This window comes from Emys orbicularis, chromosome 2, assembly GCF_028017835.1.
Source record: "Emys orbicularis isolate rEmyOrb1 chromosome 2, rEmyOrb1.hap1, whole genome shotgun sequence".
Lineage (NCBI taxonomy): Eukaryota > Metazoa > Chordata > Testudines > Emydidae > Emys > Emys orbicularis.
In genome coordinates this window covers 61,598,401-61,623,175 of record NC_088684.1, presented here as the reverse complement: position 1 = coordinate 61,623,175, position 24,775 = coordinate 61,598,401, and the positions used below count along the sequence as shown (strand labels likewise).

The window sequence follows — 24,775 nt, the reverse complement described above, 5'->3', positions numbered from 1 at the left end:
TAATATATAAATATGGCTGGATTCTTCACTGCCTTTTACTCGGTATAGTCACGTACATCTGTGCAAAGTTAGTAGAATACTGTACCTAGTGTGAGTTAGTGGAGAATGCTAGTTTGGTAGAACTTTACACAGTTATATATGACTAAACAAGGTGCAAGGCAGTAAAAAATCAGGCACGGTTTCCAACGAGATATACAAGAACCGTAGAGCTTATTTCCTGGTTCAGTGAAAAGAACTGAATAAAGTGCTATCAAATTCCAATTCTCCACTAATTCACACTGGCCACAAGAAGTGCAATGAAGAATCAGGCACTTAGAATGTCACTTAAACTATTATCCTTGCATTGCCTCATGATGCATAGCTAATAGAGCAGTTATGTGTTCAGCATAATGTTAGTAAACTTTGGATGTAAATAGCTACCTGAAATTCTCCTTTGGAGGGTTGATTTGCAGTAAATTTTCAGTTTCCATTGTCTCTTTCCTCTTTTTGAACTCAAAATTGATAGACATTATAGTGATTCTCAACACAGAGAAATCCCTTTACAAAACCAATTCTGTAATAAATTGTTGCAGTTGCCGCCATGTTGTTTATTACAAGTTAAACCTTTAAAGTATGTAATAAGGATAGCATAATAACAAATACTAAGCTATGTTACAGTTGCATAGAAGTACATTTTTTGAACTCAGTACTATCAAGGACTTGATGTCACAGGGGATTAGTAAAGGATTTTGAATCTTTCTTGTCTAGATCATTACTTTGAATACAATCCAAAAGTCACGAAGGATATTCAGTATCTTACGTGAAGTAAATTGCCAGTCTGGGTTTAATTCCTAACGAACATGGGTTCATGTTACACAAAGAACAGTCACAACTGACACCCATGTAGACAGTTTTAGTAGAGAGGATTGTTGTGGAAAGTGTCCAAAGTATGAATTGTTAGGGAAAGTCTCAAATATCTTTAATCCTATTATTTTTGCCAATAGAACAGGACTGAAGCACATTTGAGAGCACTGCACTGTTTTGTAGGTATAAAGAAGACTGTAAATTTCCAGTACTGTGCAGTGTTGTTCTAGCCATGTCAGTCCCAGGATATTAGAGAGACAAGGTGAGTGAGGTAATATCTTTTATTGGACCAACTTTTGTTGGTGAGAGAGACAAGCTTTCAAGCTACACAGAGCTCTTCTTCACATCTGGGAAAGGTACTGAGAGTGTCACAGCTAAATACAAGATCAAACAGATAGTTTAGCATAAGTAGTTAGCATATATTCTAAGGGACCATTCAAGATGAAGTGGCCCGTTAACAATCCTGTACTGATAGGACAAAAAGGGGTGTTAGTAGGGTACAGATTGTTGTAATAAGCTGTAAATCCAATGTCTTTATTAAGACAATGATTTGTAGTGTCTAACAAAGTTAAGAATTTAAGCTCCCAGGCTCATCTTTTGAAAGTGTTGTGCAGGTTTCCAATGCACTAACAACTATGAGGGTGAAACCAGGAAATCACTATGCTCTCGAATGAACAGGAAAATGATAAAAGACAAAAACACCTGTGGGTGAACACTTTTCACAAAGCGATCCCTTTATATCTGACTAGTCCTCATCTTCAAAAGAAACCTGGACAACGCTTTCAAAAGTCGAGCCTGGGAGCTTAAATTCATAACTTTGCTAGATGCTACAAATCTTGGTCTTAGGCCAGGTCTATTCTACAGGCTTATATCGGTATAATTACTTCGCTCAGGGGGGTGATAAATCCACACCCCGGAGCGGCGACGTTATACCGACCTAAACCCTGTTGTAGATAGAGCTTCTGCAGTCAACATAGCTACTGCCTCTCAGGGAGGTGCATTAATTATTCCAACAGGTGTAGGATCTCTCCCATTGGTGTAGGAACGTCTTCATTTAAGTGCTATAATGGCACAGCTGCACCGATACAGTGTTTTAAGTGTAGACCTGCCCTTAATAAAGACACTGGATTTATTGCTTATTACAACAATCTGTAACTCACAAACCCCCCTTTTTGTCCTATGACTACAGCTATGTTAAGGGGCCACTTCACCGTGAGTGGTCCCTTAGAATATGTGCGTTAATAACTACTTAAGGTTTCTCAAATGGGGTCGTGACCCCTCAGGGGATCTTGAGGTTATTACATGGGGGTCGTGAGCTGTCAACCTCCACCCTCAAGCCCCGCTTTGCCTCCAGCATTTATAATAGTGTTTAATATAAAAAAATGTGTTTTTAATTTATAAGGTGAGGTTGTACTGAAAGGCTTGCTGTGAAAGGGGTCACCAGTACAAAAGTTTGAGAACCAAGCTATTTGTTCCATCTTGTATTTAGCTGTGACACTCTGAGTACCTTTCCCAGACCAGAAGAAGAGCTATAAGAGCATAAGAACGGCCATACTGGGTCAGCCCAGTATCCTGTCTTCTGACAGTGGCCAGTGCCAGGTGCCCCAGAGGGAATGAACAGAACAGGTAATCATCAAGTGATCCATCCCCCTGTCACCCATTCCCAGCTTCTGGAAAACTGAGGCTAGGGATGCCATCCCTGCCCATCCAGGCTAATAGCCATTGATGGACCTATCCTCCATGAATGTATCTAGTTCTTTTTTGAACCCTCTTATAGTCTTGGCCTTCATAACATCCTGTGTCAAGGAGTTCGACAGGTTGACTGTGCATTGTGTGAAAAAATACTTCCTTTTGTTTGTTTTAAACCTGCAGCCTATTAATTTCATTTGGTGACCCCTAGTTCTTCCTTATTTACTTTCTCCACACCAGTCATGATTTATAGATCTCTATCATATCCCCCCTTAGTCATCTTTTTTCCAAGATGAAAAGTCCCAGTCGTCTTAATCTCTCCTGATATGGCAGCCATTCCATACCTCTAGTCATTTTTGTTACCCTTTTCTGAACTTTTTCCAATTCCAAAATATCTTTTTTGAAATAGGGCGACCATATCTGCATGCAGTATTCAAATGTGGGCGTTCTATGGATTTATATAGAGGCAATATAATATTTTCTGTCTTATCATCTATCCCTTTCTTGATGATTCCCAACATTCTGTTCGCTTTTTTGACTGCCCCTGCACATTGAGTGAATGTTTTCAGAGAACTATCCACAATGACTCGAAGAGCTTTTTCTTGAGTGGTAACAGCTAATTTAGACCCCATCATTATATTTTCCAATGTGCATTACTTTGCATTTATCAACATTTAATTTCATGTGCCATTTTGTTGCCCAGTCTCCCAGTTTTGAGAGATCCTTTTGTAGCTCTTCGCAGTCTGCCTGGGACTTAACTACCTTGATTAATTTTGTATCATCTGCAAATTTTGCCACCTCACTATTTACCCCTTTTTCCAGATCATTTATGAATATGTCGAATGGGACTGGGCCCAGTACAGACCCCTGGGGGACAATACTATTTACCTCTCTTCATTCTGAAAACTGACCATTTATTCCTATTCTTTTAACCAGTTACTGATCCATGCGATGACCTTCACTCTTATCCCAGGACTGCTTCCTTTGCTTAATAGCCTTTGGTGAGAGGGACACTGTCAAAGGCTTTCTGAAAATCTAAGTACACTATATCCACTGGATCACTCTTATCCACATGCTTGTTGACCCCCTGAAAGAATTCTAGTAGATTGATGAGCGATGATTTCCCTTTACGAAAAACATGTTGACTATTCCCCAACAAATTATGTTAGTCTATGTCTCTGACCATTTTGTTCTTTACTATAGTTTCAACCAATTTGCCCGGTACTGAAGTCAGGCTTACCGGCCTGTAATTGCCAGGATCATCTCTGGAGCCCTTTTTAAAAATTGGTGTCACATTAGCTATCTTCCAGTCATCTGGTACAGAAGCTGATTTAAATGATAGATTACAGACGACAGTTAGTAGTCCTGCAATTTCAGATTTGAGTTCCTTCAGAATTCTTGGATGAATACCATCAGGTCCTGGTGACTTATTACTGTTTTGTTTATCAGTTTGTTTCAAAACCTCTAATGCCACCTCAATCTGGGACAGTTCCTCAGATTTGTCACCTAAAAGGAATGGCTTGAGTTTGGGAATCTCCCTCACATCCTCAACCTTGAAGACCGATGCAAAGAATTCATTCAGTTTCTCCTCAATGGCCTTATTGTCCTTGAGTGCTCCTTTAGCATCTTGATCATCCAGTGGCTCCACTGGTTGTTTAGCAGGCTTTCTGCTACTGATGTACTTAAAAAAATGTTGCTATTACTTTTTGAGTCTTTGGCTAGCTGTTCTTCAAATTCGTTTTTGGCCTTCCTAATTGTATTTTTACACTTCATTTGCCAGAGTTTATGCTCCTTTCTATTTTCCTCACTAGGATTTAACTTCCACTTTTTAAAGGATGCCTTTTTGCCTCTCACTGCTTCTTTTACTTTGTTGTTTAGCCACGGTGGCTCTTTTTTGGTTCTCTCACTATGTTTTTTTAATTTGGGGTATACATTTAAGTTGAGCCTCTATTATGGTGTCTTTTTAAAGTTACCATGCAGCTTGCAGGGATTTTACTTTTGGTGCTGTACCTTTTAATTTCTGTTTAACTTACCTACTCATTTCTGTGTAGTTCCCCTTTCTGAAATTAAATGCTACCATGTTGGGCCGCTGTGGTGTTTTCCCTGCCACGGGGATGTTAAATTTAATTATATTGTGGTCACTATTACCAAGTGGTCCAGCTATATTCAACTCTTGGACTTGATCCTGTGCTCCACTTAGGACTAAATCAAGAATCGCCTCTCCTCTTGTGGGTTCAAGGACTAGCTGCTTCAAGAAGCAGTCATTTAAGGCGTCAAGAAACTTTATCTCTCCATTCCGTCTTGAGGTGATATGTACCCAGGCAATATGGGGATAGTTCAAATCCCCCACTATTATTGATTTTTTTATTTTAATAGCCTGTCTAATCTCCCTGAGCATTTCACAGTCACTATCCCCATCCTGGTCAGGTGATCGGTAATATGTCCTACTGCTATATTATTATTCGAGAATGGAATTACTATCCATAGAGATTCTATGGTATAGTTTGGTTCATTTAAGATTTTTACTTCATTTGATTCTATGGTTTCTTTCACATATAGGGCCACTCCCCAACCAGCACGACCTGTTCTATCCTTCCGATATATTTTGTACACTGGTATTACTGTGTCCCATTGATTATCCTCATTCCATCAAGTTTCTGTGTTGCCTATTATATCTATATCCTCACATAATATGAGGCACTCTAGTTCACCCATCTTATTATTTAGACTTCTAGCATTGGTATAGAAGCACTTGAAAAGCTTGTCACTTTTTAGCTGTCTCCCATTACATGATGTCATTGAATGAGACTTTTTTTCATTTGACTGTTTCTCATCAGATCCTACCAGTATTTTATCATCTTCCATCCTCTTCTCCTTATTAGGACATAGGGAATCTCCATTAATAGATCCTCCTGTAAGGAATGTCTCTGTCCGAACCATGTCCTCCTCTGCATCTGTCGGCTTTCCCCCAGCCCTTAGTTTAAAAACTGCTCTACAGTCTTTTAAATTTTAAGTGCTAGAAATCTGGTTCCATTTTGGTTTGGGTGGAGCCCATCCTTCCTGTATAGGCTCCCCCTTTCCCAAAAGTTTCCCCAGTTCCTAATAAATCGAAACCCCTCCTCCCTACGCCATCGTCTCATCCACACATTGAGACCCTGCAGTTCTGCCTGTTTAACTGTCCCTGCGCATGGAACTGGGAGCATTTCAGAGAATGCTACCATGTAGGTCCTGGACTTCAATCTCTTACCTAGCAGCCTAAATTTGGCCTCCAGGACTTCTCTCCTATCCCTCCCTATGTCATTGGTACCTACATGTACCATGGCCACCGGCTCCTCTCCAGCACTACACATAAGTCTGTCTAGATGTCTCGAGAGATCCACAACCTTCTTATCAGGCAGGCAAGTCACCATGCGGTTCTTCCGAACATTGCAAACCCAGCTATCTATATTTCTAATGATCGAATTGCCCATTACTAATACTTGTCTTTTCCTAATAACTGGAGTTCCCTCCCCCGGAGAGGTATCCTCAGTGCGAGAGGATACCACAACATCGTCTGGAAGGAGGGTCCCAATTATGGGATCGTTTCCCTCTGCTCCAGTTGGATGCTCTCCTTCCCTGAGGTTTTCATCCTCCTCAACAGCACAGAGGCTGTCAGACGGGGTGGGACCATTCTACTGTGTCCCGGAAAGTCTCATCTATGTACCTCTCTGTCTCCCTTAGCTCCTCCAGCTCAGACACCCTGGCCTTCAAAGCCTTTACACGGTCTTTGAGGGCCAGGAGCTCCTTGCACTGAATGCACACATACGCCACCTGCCTATTGGGCAGGTAATCAGACATGCTGCATTGGGTGCAATAAACTGGGTAGCCCCCACTCTGTTGCTGGACTTCTGCCTACATTATCTTTTTACTCCTGAAGTTGCTTCCTTTGTTGAGGTTTTGTTTTTATCAGGGTTTTTTTGTGTGTGGATTACGTTTAAAGAAGTTTAAGGAAGGTTACGTGTATCTAGCCCCCCACTCTCCCACTCCCCTTCTCAACTCCCTCACAAAAGTCCCGTTAGCCGCTCCTGTTCTCTAGCTCCTCTGGTTGCTTAGGAGCGGGCTTTTTAAAGCCCTGGTCTTCCTGAGTAGCCCCGCCCCCTGGTTAAGGGCTGATGGATGCTGAAGGGCGTAGGGATCAAAGCCCTGTTAATAAGCTCTCAGCCTTGCCTATCAGGCTGCTTGGCTCAGCACCCACACGTTCAGCACACCGTCCCCAAACAAACAGACCACATGGTATATTTTAGTCCAGCAGCAAGCACACCACAACAAACCCACACACAACAGACATCAAACTTACCCCAAGGGTCACGTAATTGCTCCTCCCTCACCAGGAGAAGTCCGTTGCAAAACTCCCGTTAGCCGCTCTGTGTCGCTCAAAAGCTTGTATCTCTTACCAACAAAAGTTGGTCCAATAAAAGATATTACCTCACCCATTTTGTTTCTCTAATTTCCAGTACCGTCAATCTGGCACTTTTCAGAACCACTAGAATACTAATAAACAAACCAGCAAGCAAAAAGCAAAAAAAAAAAAAAAAAATCCCAACCAAACAAAACAAATAAAAAAACCTAGTACAGCTGAACTGAGTGTCTTCTGTTTTACTTTTTTAGTTCAGAAATGAATCCAGTGAATTCTTGAAAAATTCACTATTGGAATCTGAGAGTGCGTTCATTGGTGAGTTTACTCCTCTATATTTAGCAGTATTTATGTTTATGTTCAACATGACATTTGATATGGTGGTATTGTTGTTCTCAAACAAAGTGATTATGCTGCTATTTTAAAAGTCTCGAACCAGTAGACTTTTCCAGTGGAGTTGGTAATTGTCAGCACTAATTATATGTGTTGGGAAAGTCCTCTCTAACTTAAAAAGCGGATGTTAATGTAATCACCTACTCCTTTTTGTCCTCCTTTCTGTGCTTTGCTTTTCATCAGTGCTGTACTATATAGCTCTATTTTTACTGTAATGATTTTCAGACCTTACTGTGCCATAATAGTTTGCAGTTTTATTTTAGACATCGTATAAGAATTCTTACTTGTCCTTCAATCAAACAAGACTTTGGTAGTTGAAGTTGGAAATGGAAATGAAATGGAAACAGAACAAATAGCCTAAATCCATTCTCTGTTATATGTACTACTAATTAAGATTAACAAGGCATTCAGACTAAATGGATTCCCCCGACTGAAAGTTAGCATTGTCTTTTATAAGAGCCACATCTCTAGCTGGACCTAAATTCCATTACATTGTCTCCAGATTCTGCAGCATTGTGATGCCACTGAATGAGAATTCTCCATAAGCTTCATTTTTATAAAGAATTGAAGTTTTAAAATGAGTTAAATATTACGGCTTATTTTGTTATCAAATTCCATTTATTTTATGCTCTCCCCACATTTTAAACTTTCAATACATCAGATATTTGTATTGAAATTGTCCAGGTGAACCTGGATGTTTTGGCAAGTTGATAGTGGACAATGGGACTTTTGGCACCTGGGGAGCGATGGCAGGCAATTTGAGATTGTGGGATAAGCAAGTTATCTGGATGTTTCTGCTAAAATGATCAGCAGTGAAATACATAACAATATTGATAGATAAATATTCTTTTGTTAGATTTCATAGGGCTTGGTCTGCACTTAAAAAAAAATCAGGCCCTGCAGCTGTGCACCACTATAGTGCTTAAGTGAAGAACCTACCTACACTGTTAGGAGGGGCTCTTGAAGGTAATCTGCTTCCCCATCAAGCTAGTGCTATCTACCGGGGGTTAGGTTGGTTTAACTGCGTCGCTCACTGGGGTGAATTTTTCACACTCCTGAGCAACGTAGTTATAGTGACCTAATTTTTTAGGTAGACTAGACCATAGTAACCTCTTGAGGTGAATGAGGCTGTTCTGAGCTATTGTTTCATGAAGCTCCATTGGCTTGTGCTTGATTTATATTTGGAAGTTTGATCTTCAAAACTAGGATGATTAAAATGTGTATACACATATAAAATGTGTATATGTGTATATTGTAAATGAGCTTAGATTCTGTAGCACAGTTCTTTGGCAAGGGTAGGGCAAGATGACAATCCTTCAGCAAATGCTTTATAATCATAGATAGATAGAGGTCTCCACCATTATGCAAGATACAGAACAATTCATTCAGCAGATTCTGTTTAGAACTACAGGTCTTCCATTCTGAACTGATGTAGTACTCTGGGCCGCCCAGAGGATTCAGGGGGCCTGGGGCAAAGCGGGGGAGCGGACCGAAAAAAAGGCGCCACCCGCTGCGGCGCTTGTACTTACCAGGCGGCGCTCCGAGTCGGTGGCGGGTCCTTCAGTCACTCCGCGTCTTCGGTAGCACTGAAGGGCCCCCCGCCGACAAAATGCCGCTGATGACCCGGAGTGACTGAAGGGCCCCCTGCCGCTGAAGTCCCGGACCGCCACCGGGTGAAGCGCCTCTAGCCAGGAAAGGGATTCTCAGCCAGGGCTCGCGGGGCCCGGAGCCTGGGGCAAATTGCCCCGCTTCCCCCGCGACACACACCCCCCCGGGCGGCCCTGGTAGTACTTAAAAAGTCACAATCTTGAAATCAGCAGGTCAAGAGCTCCTTCCATCAGTGTTAATGTATTTTGCATAAATGCGAAACTTGGGGATTCTTGATTTCTGGCTCAAAAGGGTTAAATAATGATGCACATGCAATCACAATTTTAAGCTGCCTAGATTAGATACAAGCTTTTTCTACTCTTCATGCATCACTTATTACGGCAGATGACTTTCAGCGTTGTTCTTTAAAATGACATGCCTCCACTTGATATCTTAGAGGATTCTATATAGAGGAATATTTGTGAGGCACATTAGGGTTACAGTCTAGTATGTGCTTCTTTAAACTCTTGATATCTATGTGAAAAGTGAAATTATATTTTTCCTCTCTGTTTGTCATGTTCATTTATCACATCTTGTTTCAAATTAGACTGTAAGTGCTCAGGACAAAGGCCATGTCTTCCTGGAATTTGTATACAGAACTCAGTATAACAGAGGCCGTGATCTGTTTGGGCCTTTGGGTGCTGGCCAGTATAGCTGTCAGCAGGAATACTTTCTTGGGCATAAGGGTGCCACAAATTACCCTTTCCTATCACCAAAAGGTCAAAAAGCCTGCAACATTTATTCTTTATGACATAGAGGAAATATAGAAGTTTTATGCCTGTAGATTGTTTTATGAAGCTAAGAAACCCTATTTATTCTGTATTTCCCCCCACACCCAACCTATGGGTAATCACTGCCTTTGGCTCCAGGTAAGGGGGAAGAAGGGTGTCAAGTTTTTTGTCAAATGTGAATTTCACATTAGGAAACAGTCAAACTCATTGTGTTAATATATAAATATTGGAGAGCATGATATAATCTGACATGAGCAGGGGCATGCACAGGATCTAATCAGTCTTTTCCATCTCTTTGATTCTATGAGTAGCCTGCACCAATCTCTCTTCACTCTAGGAGATGTTATTTATTATTTACTTATTAAGTGATGAAAGCATGCTCAGTGCTGTACCAAATGTAAATATTGAGAGTACTTGTATAGAAGACAGACACAGAAAGACAGAGAACCCAGAAAATTCTGGAACAGCCATCCAAGAGGAGCAATGGGGGCAAAACCTTTAGCTGGCTTCAAGACTGAGCTTGGTAAATTTACAGAGGGGATGGTATGATGAGATTGCCTACAATGGCATGTAACCTGTCTGCGACAGCTAGCAGCAAATATCTCCAATGGCTGGTGATGGGACACTGGATGGGGAAGGCTCTGAGTTACTCCAGAAAATTGTTTCCCGAGTGTCTGGCTGGTGGGTCTTGTCCACATGCTCATGGTCTAACTGATTACCGTATTTGGGATCAGGAAGGAATTTCCCCCCGCGTCAGATTGGCAGAGACCATGGGGCATGGATCAATTGCAGGTTTAAACTATCATCACTGGTGAATTCTCTGTAAGTTGAAATCTTTAAATCATGATTTGAGGACTTCAGTAACTCAGCCAGCAGTTAGGGATCTATTACAAAACTGGATGGATGACGTGTTGTGGCCTGCGATGCGCGGGTGGTCAGACTAGATGATCACGATGGTCCCTTCTGACCTTAAAGTCTATGAGGATGCCCTGGGAAACTCAGAGGAAGTGGTCACACTTTTTAAAATCTAATAATGCTGATATGGAGATACTCCATCTAGAGACAAAAAACCAGAGTATGTTCCCAAGAAGAACTTGCAATCAATCTAAAAGTCCAGCTAAGAGCAGGGAATGTGTTTAACAGGAACAGTACACTAGATTTTTAGTTGTGGTGATATAGTTTCAAATATTAATCAATATGTGATATCTAGGCAGATGACTAGTGAGAGTGAATTTTGTGGTTTTGTTATAATCCCCATTTGTGCACATCCCAAAACCACTGTACAACAAGCAAAGGTCAGAACTAGTATGGAGGGCATGCAAGTCTTTTCTCCCATTCATCTGCACTTACCATGTCCTTATAATATTGGAGAACAAATGCCTGTCTTCTGCGTCAACAAGCAAGAGAGAGGAAGATCTGCCTCCCTGTGTGCAGAAGTGGTAAGCCTCAGGAAGCGGTGTATCAGCAATCACATCACCGTATCAGCAGCCTGCCTTCTGGGGAAGCAGAATATGCTCACAGACTTCAGCAGACACTTGCACTCACCCACGAATGGAAACGTCACAACATGGCGCTGCACACCCCAACCAGAGATCTATTCACTTCTCAAACAAACAGCAAATGCACCACGTATTGCTCCAGAGGAGCCCCCGGTCACCGCTGCCAGAGCGATGCGCTGCTTCTTACCTGGTCAGACCAGTTCAACTGTGCCTTTCTCCGATGCTGATCCTGCCACAAATTCTACACAAGATCTGACAAAACATAGCAAGGCCCCCTTCTGGCCCAGACAGTTCTGGTTCCCCAACCTCCTGTGTATATCATTTTGCCCATCTGTTATCCTCCCAATATTCCCTGGGTTCCTGACCCAATGCAATGGCAAGATCAAACACCCCAATCCATGACCACTCCACCTCAGGGCGTGATATTTGGGTGGGCGGGATCCCTAGAACATTCATGTTCCTCATCTGCATGAGACATCCTCTCTAATAGCAGAAAAGACTCAGCTAGGAAATGTTACCTATCTAAATGGAAATGCTTCTCATCTTGGACACAACAAAGAGGCGTCCTACCAGAGATTACAGATATTCCTCTCATCTCAGACTATATCCTATCTTCGAAGACCTCGGGTCTATCCATCAGCTCCTTATCAGTCCACTTAGCAGCGATTAGTGCATACCATTCACCTGCTCGAGGCTACTCTATTTTCACATACCTACTAAACTATGAATTCTGGAAAGACTTTCCTGCCTACTCAGAAGAATCCACCCCAATAGGACCTGAATCTCGTTCTCTCAGTGCTAACAAGACCCCCCCCCCTTTGATCCTTTAGCTACTTGCTCCATGTCCCTCCTGTCCATAAAGTTCACCTTTCTCGTAGCTATTACACCAGCAAGAAGGGTTGGTGAACTGGGAGCAATGATGGCAGACTCTCCATAAACTGTATTCTGTAAAGATAAAGTTTCTTTGCATCATATCCCAAATTTATCTCCAAAGTAATTTTGGAATTTCATCTTAACCAATACATTAACTCACTTGTGTTCTTCCCAAAACTGCATGCTTCCTCAGAAGAACAAAGACTCCATTCCCTTGGTGTTTAACAAGCCTTGGCCTTTTACCTGTACAGAACAATACCAATCAGGAAATCTTGGAGACTGATTGTCGCCATAGCAGAGAGCATCAGAAGGCTATTCTCCACCAGGAGAATCTCTACATGGGTGACTGGATGCATTCTACTCTTCTATCAGCTCTCAAACCTCCCTCAACCAAAGGCTTCTCTTCAAGATGTACCCCTCCTGGACATCTGCATAGTGGCCATGTGGAGTTCATAGATTCTAGGACTGGAAGGGACCTCGAGAGGTCATCGAGTCCAGTCCCCTGCCCTCATGGCAGGACCAAATACTGTCTAGACCATTCCTGATAGACATTTATCTAACCTACTCTTAAATATCTCCAGAGATGGAGATTTTACAACCTCCCTAGGCAATTTATTCCAGTGTTTAACCACCCTGACAGTTAGGAACTTTTTCCTAATGTCCAACCTAAACCTCCCTTGCTGCAGCTTAAGCCCATTGCTTCTTGTTCTATCCTTAGAGGCTAAGATGAACAAGTTGTCTCCCTCCTCCTTATGACACCCTTTTAGATACCTGAAAACTGCTATCATGTCCCCTCTGTCTTCTCTTTTCCAAACTAAACAAACCAAATTCTTTCAGCCTTCCTTCATAGGTCATGTTCTCTAGACCTTTAATCAATCATGTTGCTCTTCTCTGGACCCTCTCCAATTTCTCCACATCTTTCTTGAAATGCGGTGCCCAGAACTGGACACACTACTCCAGTTGAGGCCTAACCAGCGCAGAGTAGAGCAGAAGAATGACTTCTCGTGTCTTGCTCACAACACACCTGTTAATGCATCCCAGAATCATGTTTGCTTTTTTTGCAACAGCATCACACTGTTGACTTATATTTAGCATGTGGTCCACTATAACCCCTAGATCCCTTTCTGTTGTACTCCTTCCTAGACAGTCTCTTCCCATTCTGTATGTGTGAAACTGATTGTTCCTTCCTAAGTGGAGCACTTTGCATTTGTCTTTATTAAACTTCATCCTGTTTACCTCAGACTATTTCTCCAATTTGCCCAGATCATTTTGAATTATAACCCTATCCTCTAAAGCAGTTTCAATCCCTCCCAGTTTGGTATCATCCGCAAACTTAATAAGCGTACTTTCTATGCCAATATCTAAGTCGTTAATGAAGATATTGAACAGAGCTGGTCCCAAAACAGACCCCTGCGGAACCCCACTTGTTATGCCTTTCCATCAGGATTGGGAACCATTAATAACTACTCTCTGAGTACGGTTATCTAGCCAGTTATGCACCCACCTTATAGTAGCCCCATCCAAGTTATATTTGCCTAGTTTATTGATAAGAATATCATGCGAGACCATATCAAATGCCTTACTAAAGTCTAGGTATACCACATCCACCGCTTCTCCCTTATCCACAAGACTCATTATCCTATCAAAGAAAGCTATCAGATTGGTTTGACACGATTTGTTCTTTACAAATCCATGCTGGCTATTCCCTATCACCTTACCACCTTCCAAGTGTTTGCAGATGATTTCCTTAATTACTTGCTCCATTATCTTCCCTGGCACAGAAGTTAAATTAACTGGTCTGTAGTTTCCTGGGTTGTTTTTATTTCCCTTTTTATAGATGGGCACTATATTTGCCCTTTTCCAGTCTTCTGGAATCTCTCCGATCTCCCATGATTTTCCAAAAATAATAGCTGGAGGCTCAGATACCTCCTCTATTAGCTCCTTGAGTATTCTAGGATGCATTTCATCAGGCCCTGGTGACTTGCAGGCATCTAACTTTTCTAAGTGATTTTTAACTTGTTCTTTTTTTATTTTATCTTCTAAACCTACCCCCTTCCCATTAGCATTCACTATGTTAGGCATTCCTTCAGACTTCTCAGTGAAGACTGAAACAAAGAAGTCATTAAGCATCTCTGCCATTTCCAAGTTTCCTGTTACTGTTTCTCCCTCCTCCTGAGCAGTGGGCCTACCCTGTCCTTGGTCTTCCTCTTGCTTCTAATGTATTGATAAAAAGTCGTCTTGTTTCCCTTTATCCCTGTAGCTAGTTTGAGCTCATTTTGTGCCTTTGCCTTTCTAATCTTACCACTGCATTCCTGTGTTGTTGTTTGCCTATATTCATCCTTTGTAATTTTGTCCTAGTTTCCATTTTTTATATGACCTCTTTTTATTTTTTAGATCATGCAAGATCTCGTGGTTAAGCCAAGGTGGTCTTTTGCCACATTTTCTATCTTTCCTACCCAGCGGAATAGCTTGCTTTTGGGCCCTTTAATAGTGTCCCTTTGAAAAACTGCCAACTCTCCTCAGTCTTGATTCCAATGGGACCTTACCTATCAGCTCTCTGAGCTTACCAAAATCCGCCTTCCTGAAATCCATTGTCTCTATTTTGCTGTACTCCCTTCTACCCTTCCTTAGAATTGTGAACTCTGATTTCATGATCACTTTCACCCAAGCTGCCTTCTACTTTCAAATTCTCAACGCGTTCCTCCCTATTTGTTAAAATCAAATCTAGAACAGCTTCCCCCCAGTAGCTTTTTCAACCTTCTGAAATAAAAAGTTGTCTGCAATGCAGTCCAAGAACTTATTGGATAGTCTGTGCCCCGCTGTGTTACTCTCCCAACATATATCTGGATATGTTCTATTCACACGTTTGCGAGGCATTATGCCCTGAGACATGACTCTGCTGCTGATGCCTCCTTCAGGACAGCGGTTCTCTGCTCAACCCTATCGTCCATATCCTTGTACCCTCCTCCGACTTAGGTACTGCTTGTCAATCACCCATAGTGCAATACAATAGGGACCATCACTCGAAGAAGAAAAGGAGGTTGCTTACCTGTAACTGAAGGTTCTTCGAAATGTGTGGTCCCTATCTGTATTACACTAACTGCCCTCCTTCCCCTCTGCTTCGGATCTTCTCTGATTCCCGGTGGACAAGGAACTGGAGAGGCAGTCGATCTGCCCCACCCTTTATCACCTTGCTCAGAGGCACAAGGTGAGCCAGGGCGCACGCACAGACCAAAGGACACTACTTTCCATTTCTCTGGCTCCAGGCGTATGGTGTGCATGCATAATCTCACTGTGGAATACAGATAAGGACCATGCAGGTTAGTAACCTCCTCTTTCAGAGCCAAAGATGTTTAAAGTAACAGGTTGTGATAAGTAGCAGAGGTGAAATAAATGCTTCTATTCTCGGTTCTTCTGTTAAGCATGTGATTTTATCAATATACTGTGGAAATAGTTCAGAAACTAAGAACAATGGTATTGTTATGTATAGTCACCAAGAATACTGGTGTTTTTAAGGTTGACTTTTAAATGATATTTTTAGGTAGAGAGACAAGGTGTATGAGGTAATATCTTCTATTGGACTAACTTTTGTTGGTGAAAGAGACAAACATCAATCTTACACAGAGCTCTTGTGGCTTTTATTTAAGACTTAAGTTAGCTGGCTAAGTATTATGAAATCAAAAAGTAATGCAAAACATTCATAACTTATTTGTTCCAATTCTTCTTTCCATGTTGTTTGAAACTATGTTACAAAATGCTAAAAAAGGTTGTGAGAACTTCAGTTATGCCTGCAACAAGGTAGTGTCTCCCTTGACGTAGTGTCATCTCCTAGGCCAGGACAAAGATGCCCCTCCTATGACTTCTCCTTTTATACATTGTTACTGTCATAAACAGACAGTTAAGGGTTAATTCCTCTTTTACCTGTAAAGGGTTAAGAAGTTCACAATACCTAGCTAACACCTGACCAGAAGGACCAATAAGGGAACAAGATACTTTCAAAGTTGGGAGGGGGGAACACAGTCCTTTTGTCAGTTCTGTGGGTGCTTTTGCCAGATGGGGAGAAGGAACCATCCCACTCCTAACAGGGTAGTGAGTAATTAGAGAAGGAATGTATTAAATTACTTTTATTTCTATTTGTGATTTCTTTTTGCAAAATGGAGAATCAAATTAGGTTTTTGTGTAACTTCAAGGTTTTGCCCAGAGGGAAATCCTCTGTGTTTTGAATCTGTTGTCTGTGAGATCATCTTGCTTTCTAATCTCACAGAGGTATTCCTTTCACCCTTTTTCTTTAATTAAAAGTCTTCTTTTAATAACCTAATTGATTTTTCCTTGTTTTAAGATCCAAGGATTTTGGATCTGGGCTCACCAGGAATTGGTGGGGGGAATTTTCTTGAGTCTACCCAGGAAAAAGGGTATAGAGACTTGGGGGAGGGAAATTAGTCAAATCCTGCCAGGAAAGGGGGGATAAGGACTGGGGAAATATTTGGGGGAAGGCAGAGTTTCCAAATGGCTCTCCCTCAAACGTTTTTTTAAAACATTTGGTGGTGGCAGCGACTGTTTTGCCTAAGCTGGTAAAAATAAGCTTAGGGGTTATTCATGCAGGTCCCCACATCTGTACCCTAAAGTTCAGAGTGGGGGGGGGGAGAGACACCTTGACCGTTACAAACCAGTTGCATATTACATTCCAGATGTTGTTACCACCTTGTACCCTATAGTTTGAACAAAACATTTTCATCCTTATCTTTATGAGGAGTCTGTGTTCTTGTACCATCCTGTCTGGTCAGGAATGTGCTTACTTGGTTAGGTGATACTTAGATGTTACAGTTCTGACAAGGCCTATTTTGGTTCACCGCCTTTGGTTCGTACTGTTAGCCATGCGTAGCGCTCTAGCAAGGCCTACACCAGATACCAAACTTATGTTGTTGGGCATAAAAGGCGCAAACCAGGCAGTGGAGACAAGTTTCATACACTTTGTGTGTTTCACAGCAAAGGAGGGATTGAAAACTGTTGTTAAAGGAAGACAGGACCATCATGAGAAAGACATGAAGGACATAAACACCACTTGAGGGTACATCTATACTAGTCAGAGGATACACATTTGTAACTTGATCCTGTTAGAATAGTTTTGGGGGGCTTGTTAACGTAAGTGGGACTTAACATATTATTATGTAATCAGGCTAATAATTCAGATATGATCAAGAAGCCTGATTACAGAATGTTGTTAAGGAACACAATCACCCATAGATCTCCCTTATAAACAGAAATACCAAAAGCGCCAACTGGCAGAGGGCATAAGAGGTGTACAGGGGTTTACAGGGATCCCCTGGGTCTGATGTCTGCATAATAACATCCTCTGGCTCACTATGTGAAGTCTCTACTAACAGCCAGTAACACATTGGTCATCTTAATCATTGCAAGATGTCTGTATGGATGATATTTAAATAGTTATCTGTTGTGACAGACCCAGAACCAGTGGGGTACAGGAGTCTGGTAGAGGGCAAATATACTGGTCACTGGATGAGTAGTTTTCTGTTCCCTGAGTGACCAGAGCAGGGGCTGCACTAGTGTAATCAGGAACCTGCTAGAACCAGTTAAGACAGGCAGGATAATTAAGACACCTGGAGCCAATTAAGAAACTGCTAGAATCAATTAGGACAGGCTAGCTAATCAGGGCACCTGAGTTTAAAAAGGACCTCACTTCAGTTTGTGGTGTGCATGCGAGGAGCTGGGAGCAAGAGGCACAAGGAGCTGAGAGTGAGAAGACACATTGCTGGAAGACTGAGGAGCACAAGCATTATCAAACACCAGGAGAAAGGTCCTGTGGTGAGGATAAAGAAGGTGTTGGGAGGAGGCCCTGGGGAAGCCCAGGGAGTTTAGCTGTCATGCAGCTGTACCAGGAGGCACTCTAGACAGCTGCAGTCCACAGGGCCCTGGGCTGGAACCCGGAGTAGAGGGTGGGCCCGGGTTCCCCCCAAACCTCCCAACTCCTGATTAGACACAGGAGGAATTGACCTGGACTGTGGCTTCTACCAGAGGGGAAGGTTCTCTGAGCTGTTACCCGACCCACATGGTGAATCTGTGAGGCGAGCAAATCCGCCAATAAGCGCAGGACCCACCAAGGTAGAGGAGGAACTTTGTCACACTGTCTCTATTGAAAACTGTGTTCTTCAGGTATGTGAGTTAAGACAGGGCACCAGAAGATGATTTAAACAGGTTCTGTTTAGGCAGGGGGTAGTAGATGCTTATCTCTCTGGTTAGTCAAAGTGTATTTTGTGGCTTACAGTTTAAGACTTTTTACATTACTGAGCCTGATGCTAATGAGGAGATTGTGAATTCACATAAGAGAAGATCTGCAGGAAAAAACAAACACAGCAGGGGGCATCGTGTTTGATTAAAGACCATGGATTTTTGGGGTATAACTTGTGGGTACTGAGGTACACCCAGAATCCTTCACTGAGGAGAGGAACTGTCAGTGTGTTCTGTCTTGCAAAAGGAGGATCACAGCCAACCTGGCTGGAAAACACTGCTAAGACTTTAGGTGAGCTAAACTTCATTAGACAAGACAGCATGTTGTTAATTAAGTCTAGGCCCTAGAAGGCATGTTATGATTTTATTTTATGTGTAACCATTTGTTTCCAGTATTTCCACTTGCTATTATTTTAATGTCTAGTCTTTGTTAAATAAACATTTGCTTGATTTCAATGTAAATGTAAGTGTTGTGGGTTAAATGGAGCGGTGATCTGAAGGGAAACTGGTAAGCAGGTGTGTATTGTTCCTTTGGAAGCAACTCATTGCTCCAGGAGGATACTTGGAGAGCTCGAGGGTTGGAGTGTGCCTATCACTGACCTGTAGAGAGAGCGGAGGGCCTGCTTAAGCCTGGAAGGGAGTGCTTGTGTTGCCCGTGGCCAGCAGAATGGGGGAGCTTACCTCTGACAGGTACAGCAAGGCTTCCTCATGCTAAGGGCAGCTGGTAGCGAGGCACCTTGCTGGGTACTCTGAGAAGCATCACACATACCCATTACATACAAGTCATTGTTATGCAGTATCACTAAGCTTAGTGGTTCCCCATGGGATGTCCTAATGAAAGGTATTTCTTTGTTTAGTGTATCTGTGTCAAGTTGTGTGTGCTATATTAGCACTGCTTGTTTAACAACTAAATGTAATCAGACTTATCACAGTGGTGATTTGATTTTCTTGAGGGATTTGTTCACTTTCCCTTTTCCAGGCACTAATGGGGAAACCTTTCCAGCTTTCGAAGAAGTTAATTTATCTTCACAGCCACCACCATCTGCAAGGGAGAGGAGACGAATAAAGAAGAAAGCAATGGAATTTACTGTATGTATGAAATGTTTCTCTCCCCACCCCTGCACCTCTCTTCTGCATTTGATGAAGAAACCTCAGGGGTTTCTGAGAAGAGAGACTAATATGAGTAGTGGTATGGAAAAACTGTTGTATAGAGAGATTGAGAAGATTGGGGTAGTTTACTTTACAAAGGAGACTAATAAGAGGGGACATGATAAAAGTATATAAAATAATGATTAGTACAGGATAGAGAAGATAGATTGGGAGCTTCTGTTCTCTCTGTTCCTTTTTTTTTGTGTTATAAAAATCAATGAAATCAAAAGGTGACAACTGAAATTTGATGAAAGGAAATCCTTTTTTTTCTTTTTTCTTTTTTACATGATATGTAGTTAAACTGTGGAACTCATTACCACAGGATGTCATTGAGACCAAAAACTTAGCAAGATTCAAAAAGGAATTAGACATTTATATCTACAGTTACAGTAGCTAATGCTTGGAAGAGATATTTTCAGGGCAAATTAATTTCTAACTATTAGGAATTGGAAGGAGATTTGCCTATTGTGGAGTTTCTTGCATCTTACTCTGAAACATTGGTATTGGCCACAGTCAGAGAGAATACAGTAGACTAGATGACAATTACTGTGTTTCTTATTTCAATAGGTGACATATTATATGGCTGTAGATTATGTGTATATACATAATATAAATGGGTTGTATACCTAGTGGCCCTTCAGCAGGAGTGTCATATTTACTGCAATCTTCCCATGTTTTCTAAATCTGCAGGATGATGTCCCTTTTAGCAAGTCACCACCACCACAGCCTGACAGCTTCTCTTTGCACTCAAGCTCCAGTCTCAATGTTGATCTGCTGAAAGCCAGGAATGAAGAACGATTGCGAAGATTGAATGAGTTGCAGAAGAAATCTGTTAACCTAGGTATGACTTTGTTGGATGTTAAAGGTAAAGAAACAGATATTAACAGACAAACTACTTGTAGACTAAACAAGAAGAAATTGGCTAAAACAGTCAAATTAGATTATTTTGACATAATTTAATACTCTACATCATTGGTTTGCTGGAAAATCAGTTGATAAAAAAGGTTTGAATTGAAGTTTGTTGCAAGTTTTGAGAGGTCAGGGATATAATAAGGAAAATGAAAGGATATGTGATACCAACTCAAGACGTGTGTTGTGACTAGGATAGTGGTATACAACCTAATATCTGATGCGTCTGTGAAAAGAACTAAAACTCTTCAATAAAACCCATAATGCAGCTGGCCAATTGATCCATGAATATGGAAGCTGTATTCTTTTTTACCTCCTGTGGAGCTCAGCGCATGCTATGAAGCATAATGTTTCATTACTCCAGTCTTGGCACAAGTAGCTACAGATTATGTTGGTGATAAAATTCTCAAATTGCAGTATTGAACTCGGAGCTGCTGTCACAAAGAATTCCACAGGCTGACTTTATGGAGAAGCATTTCCTTTTTGTTCTGAAAGTGTCTGGTTTTAATTACATGTACTGATTTGTCCCCCAGTCAGTATGTTGGGACATACTCAGTTGCGCTGAAAATACTCTTTGGCATAAGTCTCAAATCCCATCTTCGAGTATAAACTAATCAACATCCTGTCTAAGCAGTTTTAAAACCAGTATTTTTTTTTATTTGACAGCCATTATTCAGAAGGCATCACAAAATGCTTTACAAACTGTATGTATTTGATTTTGTAGCAAATGGTACTCTTACAACCAGAGTTGTTCTTGTCATCACTGGCTCACTGTAATTTTCATCCAATAGAGCAACAGTGGTGAAAAACCCAGCATGCTTGACTTTCTTTGTGCTTTTACTCTGCCTTCTATTCATTTCTGTCTTCTTTGCAGCTAAACTCTTTCCAAACCCTCCTTACGCCATACAATTCAAATACATCTTCACCATATTCAATCCTCTCCTGTCTGTCTACCCAACTTCTTTTCTTGTTCAATCACACCCCTCATGGTTTCACTTAATATTGTGTGAACAAAGTTGCTATTAATTATATATAACTTGGTTGGTCTTTTTTTTTGAGCCAGTCTCCACCTTTTCTTCCTTTGCTACTTTGACTGCCGTGTCTCTGAATGAGGGTCTTGCTTCTTCTTATCCATTTATGTTAACTAGTAGTATTTTACTAGATTTAAAAAGTTGGATTTTACAATGGTATTTAGTGTAATCTAAGCACAGCCTGTCTGTCTTTTAGTGATTGTCCACGTGGATTCCATTCTTGGTGCCCATGAGACTTATGCATGCGAGATCAGATTCTTTTGGCCAGCATTGTCTTTGTGACCCCTCCCCACTCCAGGTCATAAAGGATGGAGACGGTCCAGCCATCCCTTGGCTCCTTCTTTCCCCCTATGGCAGCAAGATGGAATCCTTGCAGTGTCCACCTGCTTTCCTAGCGATAAACACTGTCCTGTTACTGAATTGTTAGTTACGAGTAAACTGGTGTTAGTTGATAATGTAGATAAGGGATTCCGAAATTGCAATATGCATACCCCTGAGGGTACGTGAGACATCTCTGGGGACTATGGGGGAGAAATTGCGTAATGGTGTTTTTTATTTATTTATTTATTTTATTGATTGTATTTTCATAATAGGCTACTCAAATGAAGCTTTAAAACTCTGTGGGAATTAGTTATCTAAAATACAGTAGTTAATTTACTTCAAGATGTACCAGTGAGAACAGATACCTAGAGACTCTCACATACAGAGCCCTCACCTCTAGTCACTGTACAGTGCTTGTTCAGTTGCCCAGCAACTGTCCAGTCTAGCTGAGCTCAGAATTAGTCCCTTCTAATGGATTTGAGTATTTCTGCTCTCACCCAGTGCCAGGATCTCTGGTTGTAGATGCTGTCCAGGAGAAGTCCAAACAACAAGGACATCTCAAGCCAACAACTAGTGAGAAGGACCCTGAAAAGTTGGTCTTATTTGGATGTAAAATCTACTTATCACCCAGCCTCCAAATGAGAGTAGCTAATAATGAGGTACTTCTCACAAAGTACAGTTACTTCCACTGGGACAAGCTGTTTCAATTTACAAGCAGGTTTCCTATGGAATATAAGGAAGAGTTAGAATCTATAATGAACAAAAGGCAGCTGGTAGTTTGCATGTCCCTACATGCAGCTCTAGATGCATCCGATACAGTGGCACACATTGTGGCCACATCTGTGGTGATGAGAAGATAGTCCTGACTACGAGCATTTGGGATACCCAGAGTGGTTTCAACCACTTGAAGCTCAGCCAAAGATATCAGTAAGAGCATGCCTCCGACTTCTGGGACACGTGGCCTCATGCACCTACTTAATGTGGTTTGCCAGACTTCACCTACTCTCCATTCCAGGGTGGTTGAAATCAGCGTATCTAGTCACGAGGCACCAAATGAACATGGTGGTCATGGTCCCTTAAAGCAGCCTCTCCTTGTTAAACTGGTGGAAAGACCCTCGTCATGTGTGCAATACAGTACCCTTTTCTGCATCTCAACCTACCAAAACTGGTGACAGATGCCTCCAAACAGGTTGGGAGAGCTCATTGACATAATCTTTAAACTCGGTATGTGTTTCCTTCAGGAATCTCACCTATACATAAATGTCTAGAGTGGAGAGCCATCCATCTGGAGATATAAAACATTTCTGCTTTTACTCCATGGTCCACAGTCCGGGTGCAGACAGACACACACCACAGTTACGCATTTTATCAGTAGACAGAGAGGAGCCAGGTCATCTCTGCTCTGTCAGGAAGCTGTTTGACTTTGGAATTGGTATATTCATCTGCAGATCATACAACTGGCCCTGCATCTGCCAGTCATTCAGAACTCTCTAGCCATTTACTTCAGTAGACAGTTCAGATAGCGATGAGGAGTTGATCAAGGATGCAGTGTTGCAGAACTTTTTTCTCAGGTGGGGTTATCCATCAGTAGAGCTTCTTGCCACAGACCAGAACAAGAAATGTCAAGTGTTCTGCTCCAGAGGGGGCTCCAGTCCTGGCTCCCTGTCAGATGCCTTTCTCATCCCCTGGATACCAGGACTGATACATGCCTTTCCCCTGATTCCCATGCTACTGAGGAAACTGAAAGATTTGCAGCATTGGCCAGACAGTTTGGAATTCAGATCTGGTGACCCTCTCAACGTAAGCCCCAAACACTGTGGCTGCTCTGTCTGACATAGTCTTGCAGACCAATGGTCAGATCCTGCACCTGGACCCCAATCTGTTACATCTGGCAGCCTGGATGCCAGCTGGGTGACATCCACCAAAAGCTGTGCCAAAATTCTACTCCAAAGCAGGAAAGCCTTAAACTAGACTTAAAAAAGCTAAGGAGAAGTTTTTTGTTTGGGCATCTCAGAATCAGCTCTCTCCTTTGACATCACCCATTTCAACATCTACTAGCCCTTAAGCAATCTGGAGTTTGTCAGCTCCATAAGGGTACATCTACCAGCAATATATGCATATTACCCTCTGTAGCGAGGCGGTGGGATACCCCACAGCCCCGCTGAGGGCCGAACCTCCCCTAACACCAACGTGGGCGGAGCCACCGGGTCCAGCGCCCGCCCCTCAGAGGTCACGGCGCCGACCCGGAAGTATAAAAGCCCGCCTGCAGAGCTCAGTGGAGAACAAGCTGGCGGAGAGAGCAGACGTCTGTGGCCGAGCTCCCACTTGGGAGACAGCAGTAGGCCGCGACCTGCCTGCTGACTCACCAGGCCAGCCGAGCCTATCCCTCGCCCGTTACCCTGAGGAGGACTGGCCGAGCCTGCCCCTTTCCCGCTATCCCGAGGAGGAGCCGAGCCTGCCCCTTTCCCGCTATCCCGAGGAGGAGCCGAACCTACCCTTCGCTACCTACCCGGAGGAACTGATGCTCGTGGAGACCACCGAGGACACTAGTATGGCCCAGGTACCCTACGAGGGGGAGTGTGGAAGTAGCCCGGGGGCAGCCGACCCCAGTCTGGCTGCAACACTGCCAGAGCCTATGTCAGTGTGTTGCGGCCAGGATCCTCACTGACAGCAGCGAGTTTCTGCTGCTGCTAGGGCCCCGGGCTGGGACGCAGTGGAGTGGGAGGGCCTGCGTCCCCCCTGCCACCCACCCCTTGGGTGGCAGACTCCCCCTTTTTCCTGGCCTAGCGAGGCTGGGACCTCTCACTCATAGACTCAGCCCCTGCTTAAGGGCCTGAGTTCCTGACTATTTGATTGCTGCCGCGCCCTGACCTAGGGCCTGGGCCGCTACAAACACTGACTCAGCCCCTGCCTAAGGGCCTGGGTTCTTGACTATTTGATTGCTGCCCCGCCCTGACCTAGGGCTGGGGCTGCTACAACCACTGACTCAGCCCCTGCTTGAGGGCCTGAGCTCCAGACTGTGTGGTTGCTGCCCCACCCTAATTGAGGGCC

At 42.7% G+C, this 24,775-nt stretch overlaps 1 protein-coding gene across 1 annotated transcript in view; it reads left to right on the top strand.

The window, feature by feature from the left end:
• CSPP1 (centrosome and spindle pole associated protein 1) overlaps window positions 1-24,775 on the top strand; it is a 153,052-nt gene that overhangs the window by 116,342 nt on the left and 11,935 nt on the right. Inside the window, exons 28-30 of the mRNA XM_065398133.1 lie at window positions 7,180-7,243; window positions 19,294-19,403; window positions 20,154-20,304. Of these exons, the coding sequence (XP_065254205.1) occupies window positions 7,180-7,243; window positions 19,294-19,403; window positions 20,154-20,304 (325 nt within the window). The remainder of the gene's footprint in view (window positions 1-7,179; window positions 7,244-19,293; window positions 19,404-20,153; window positions 20,305-24,775) is intronic.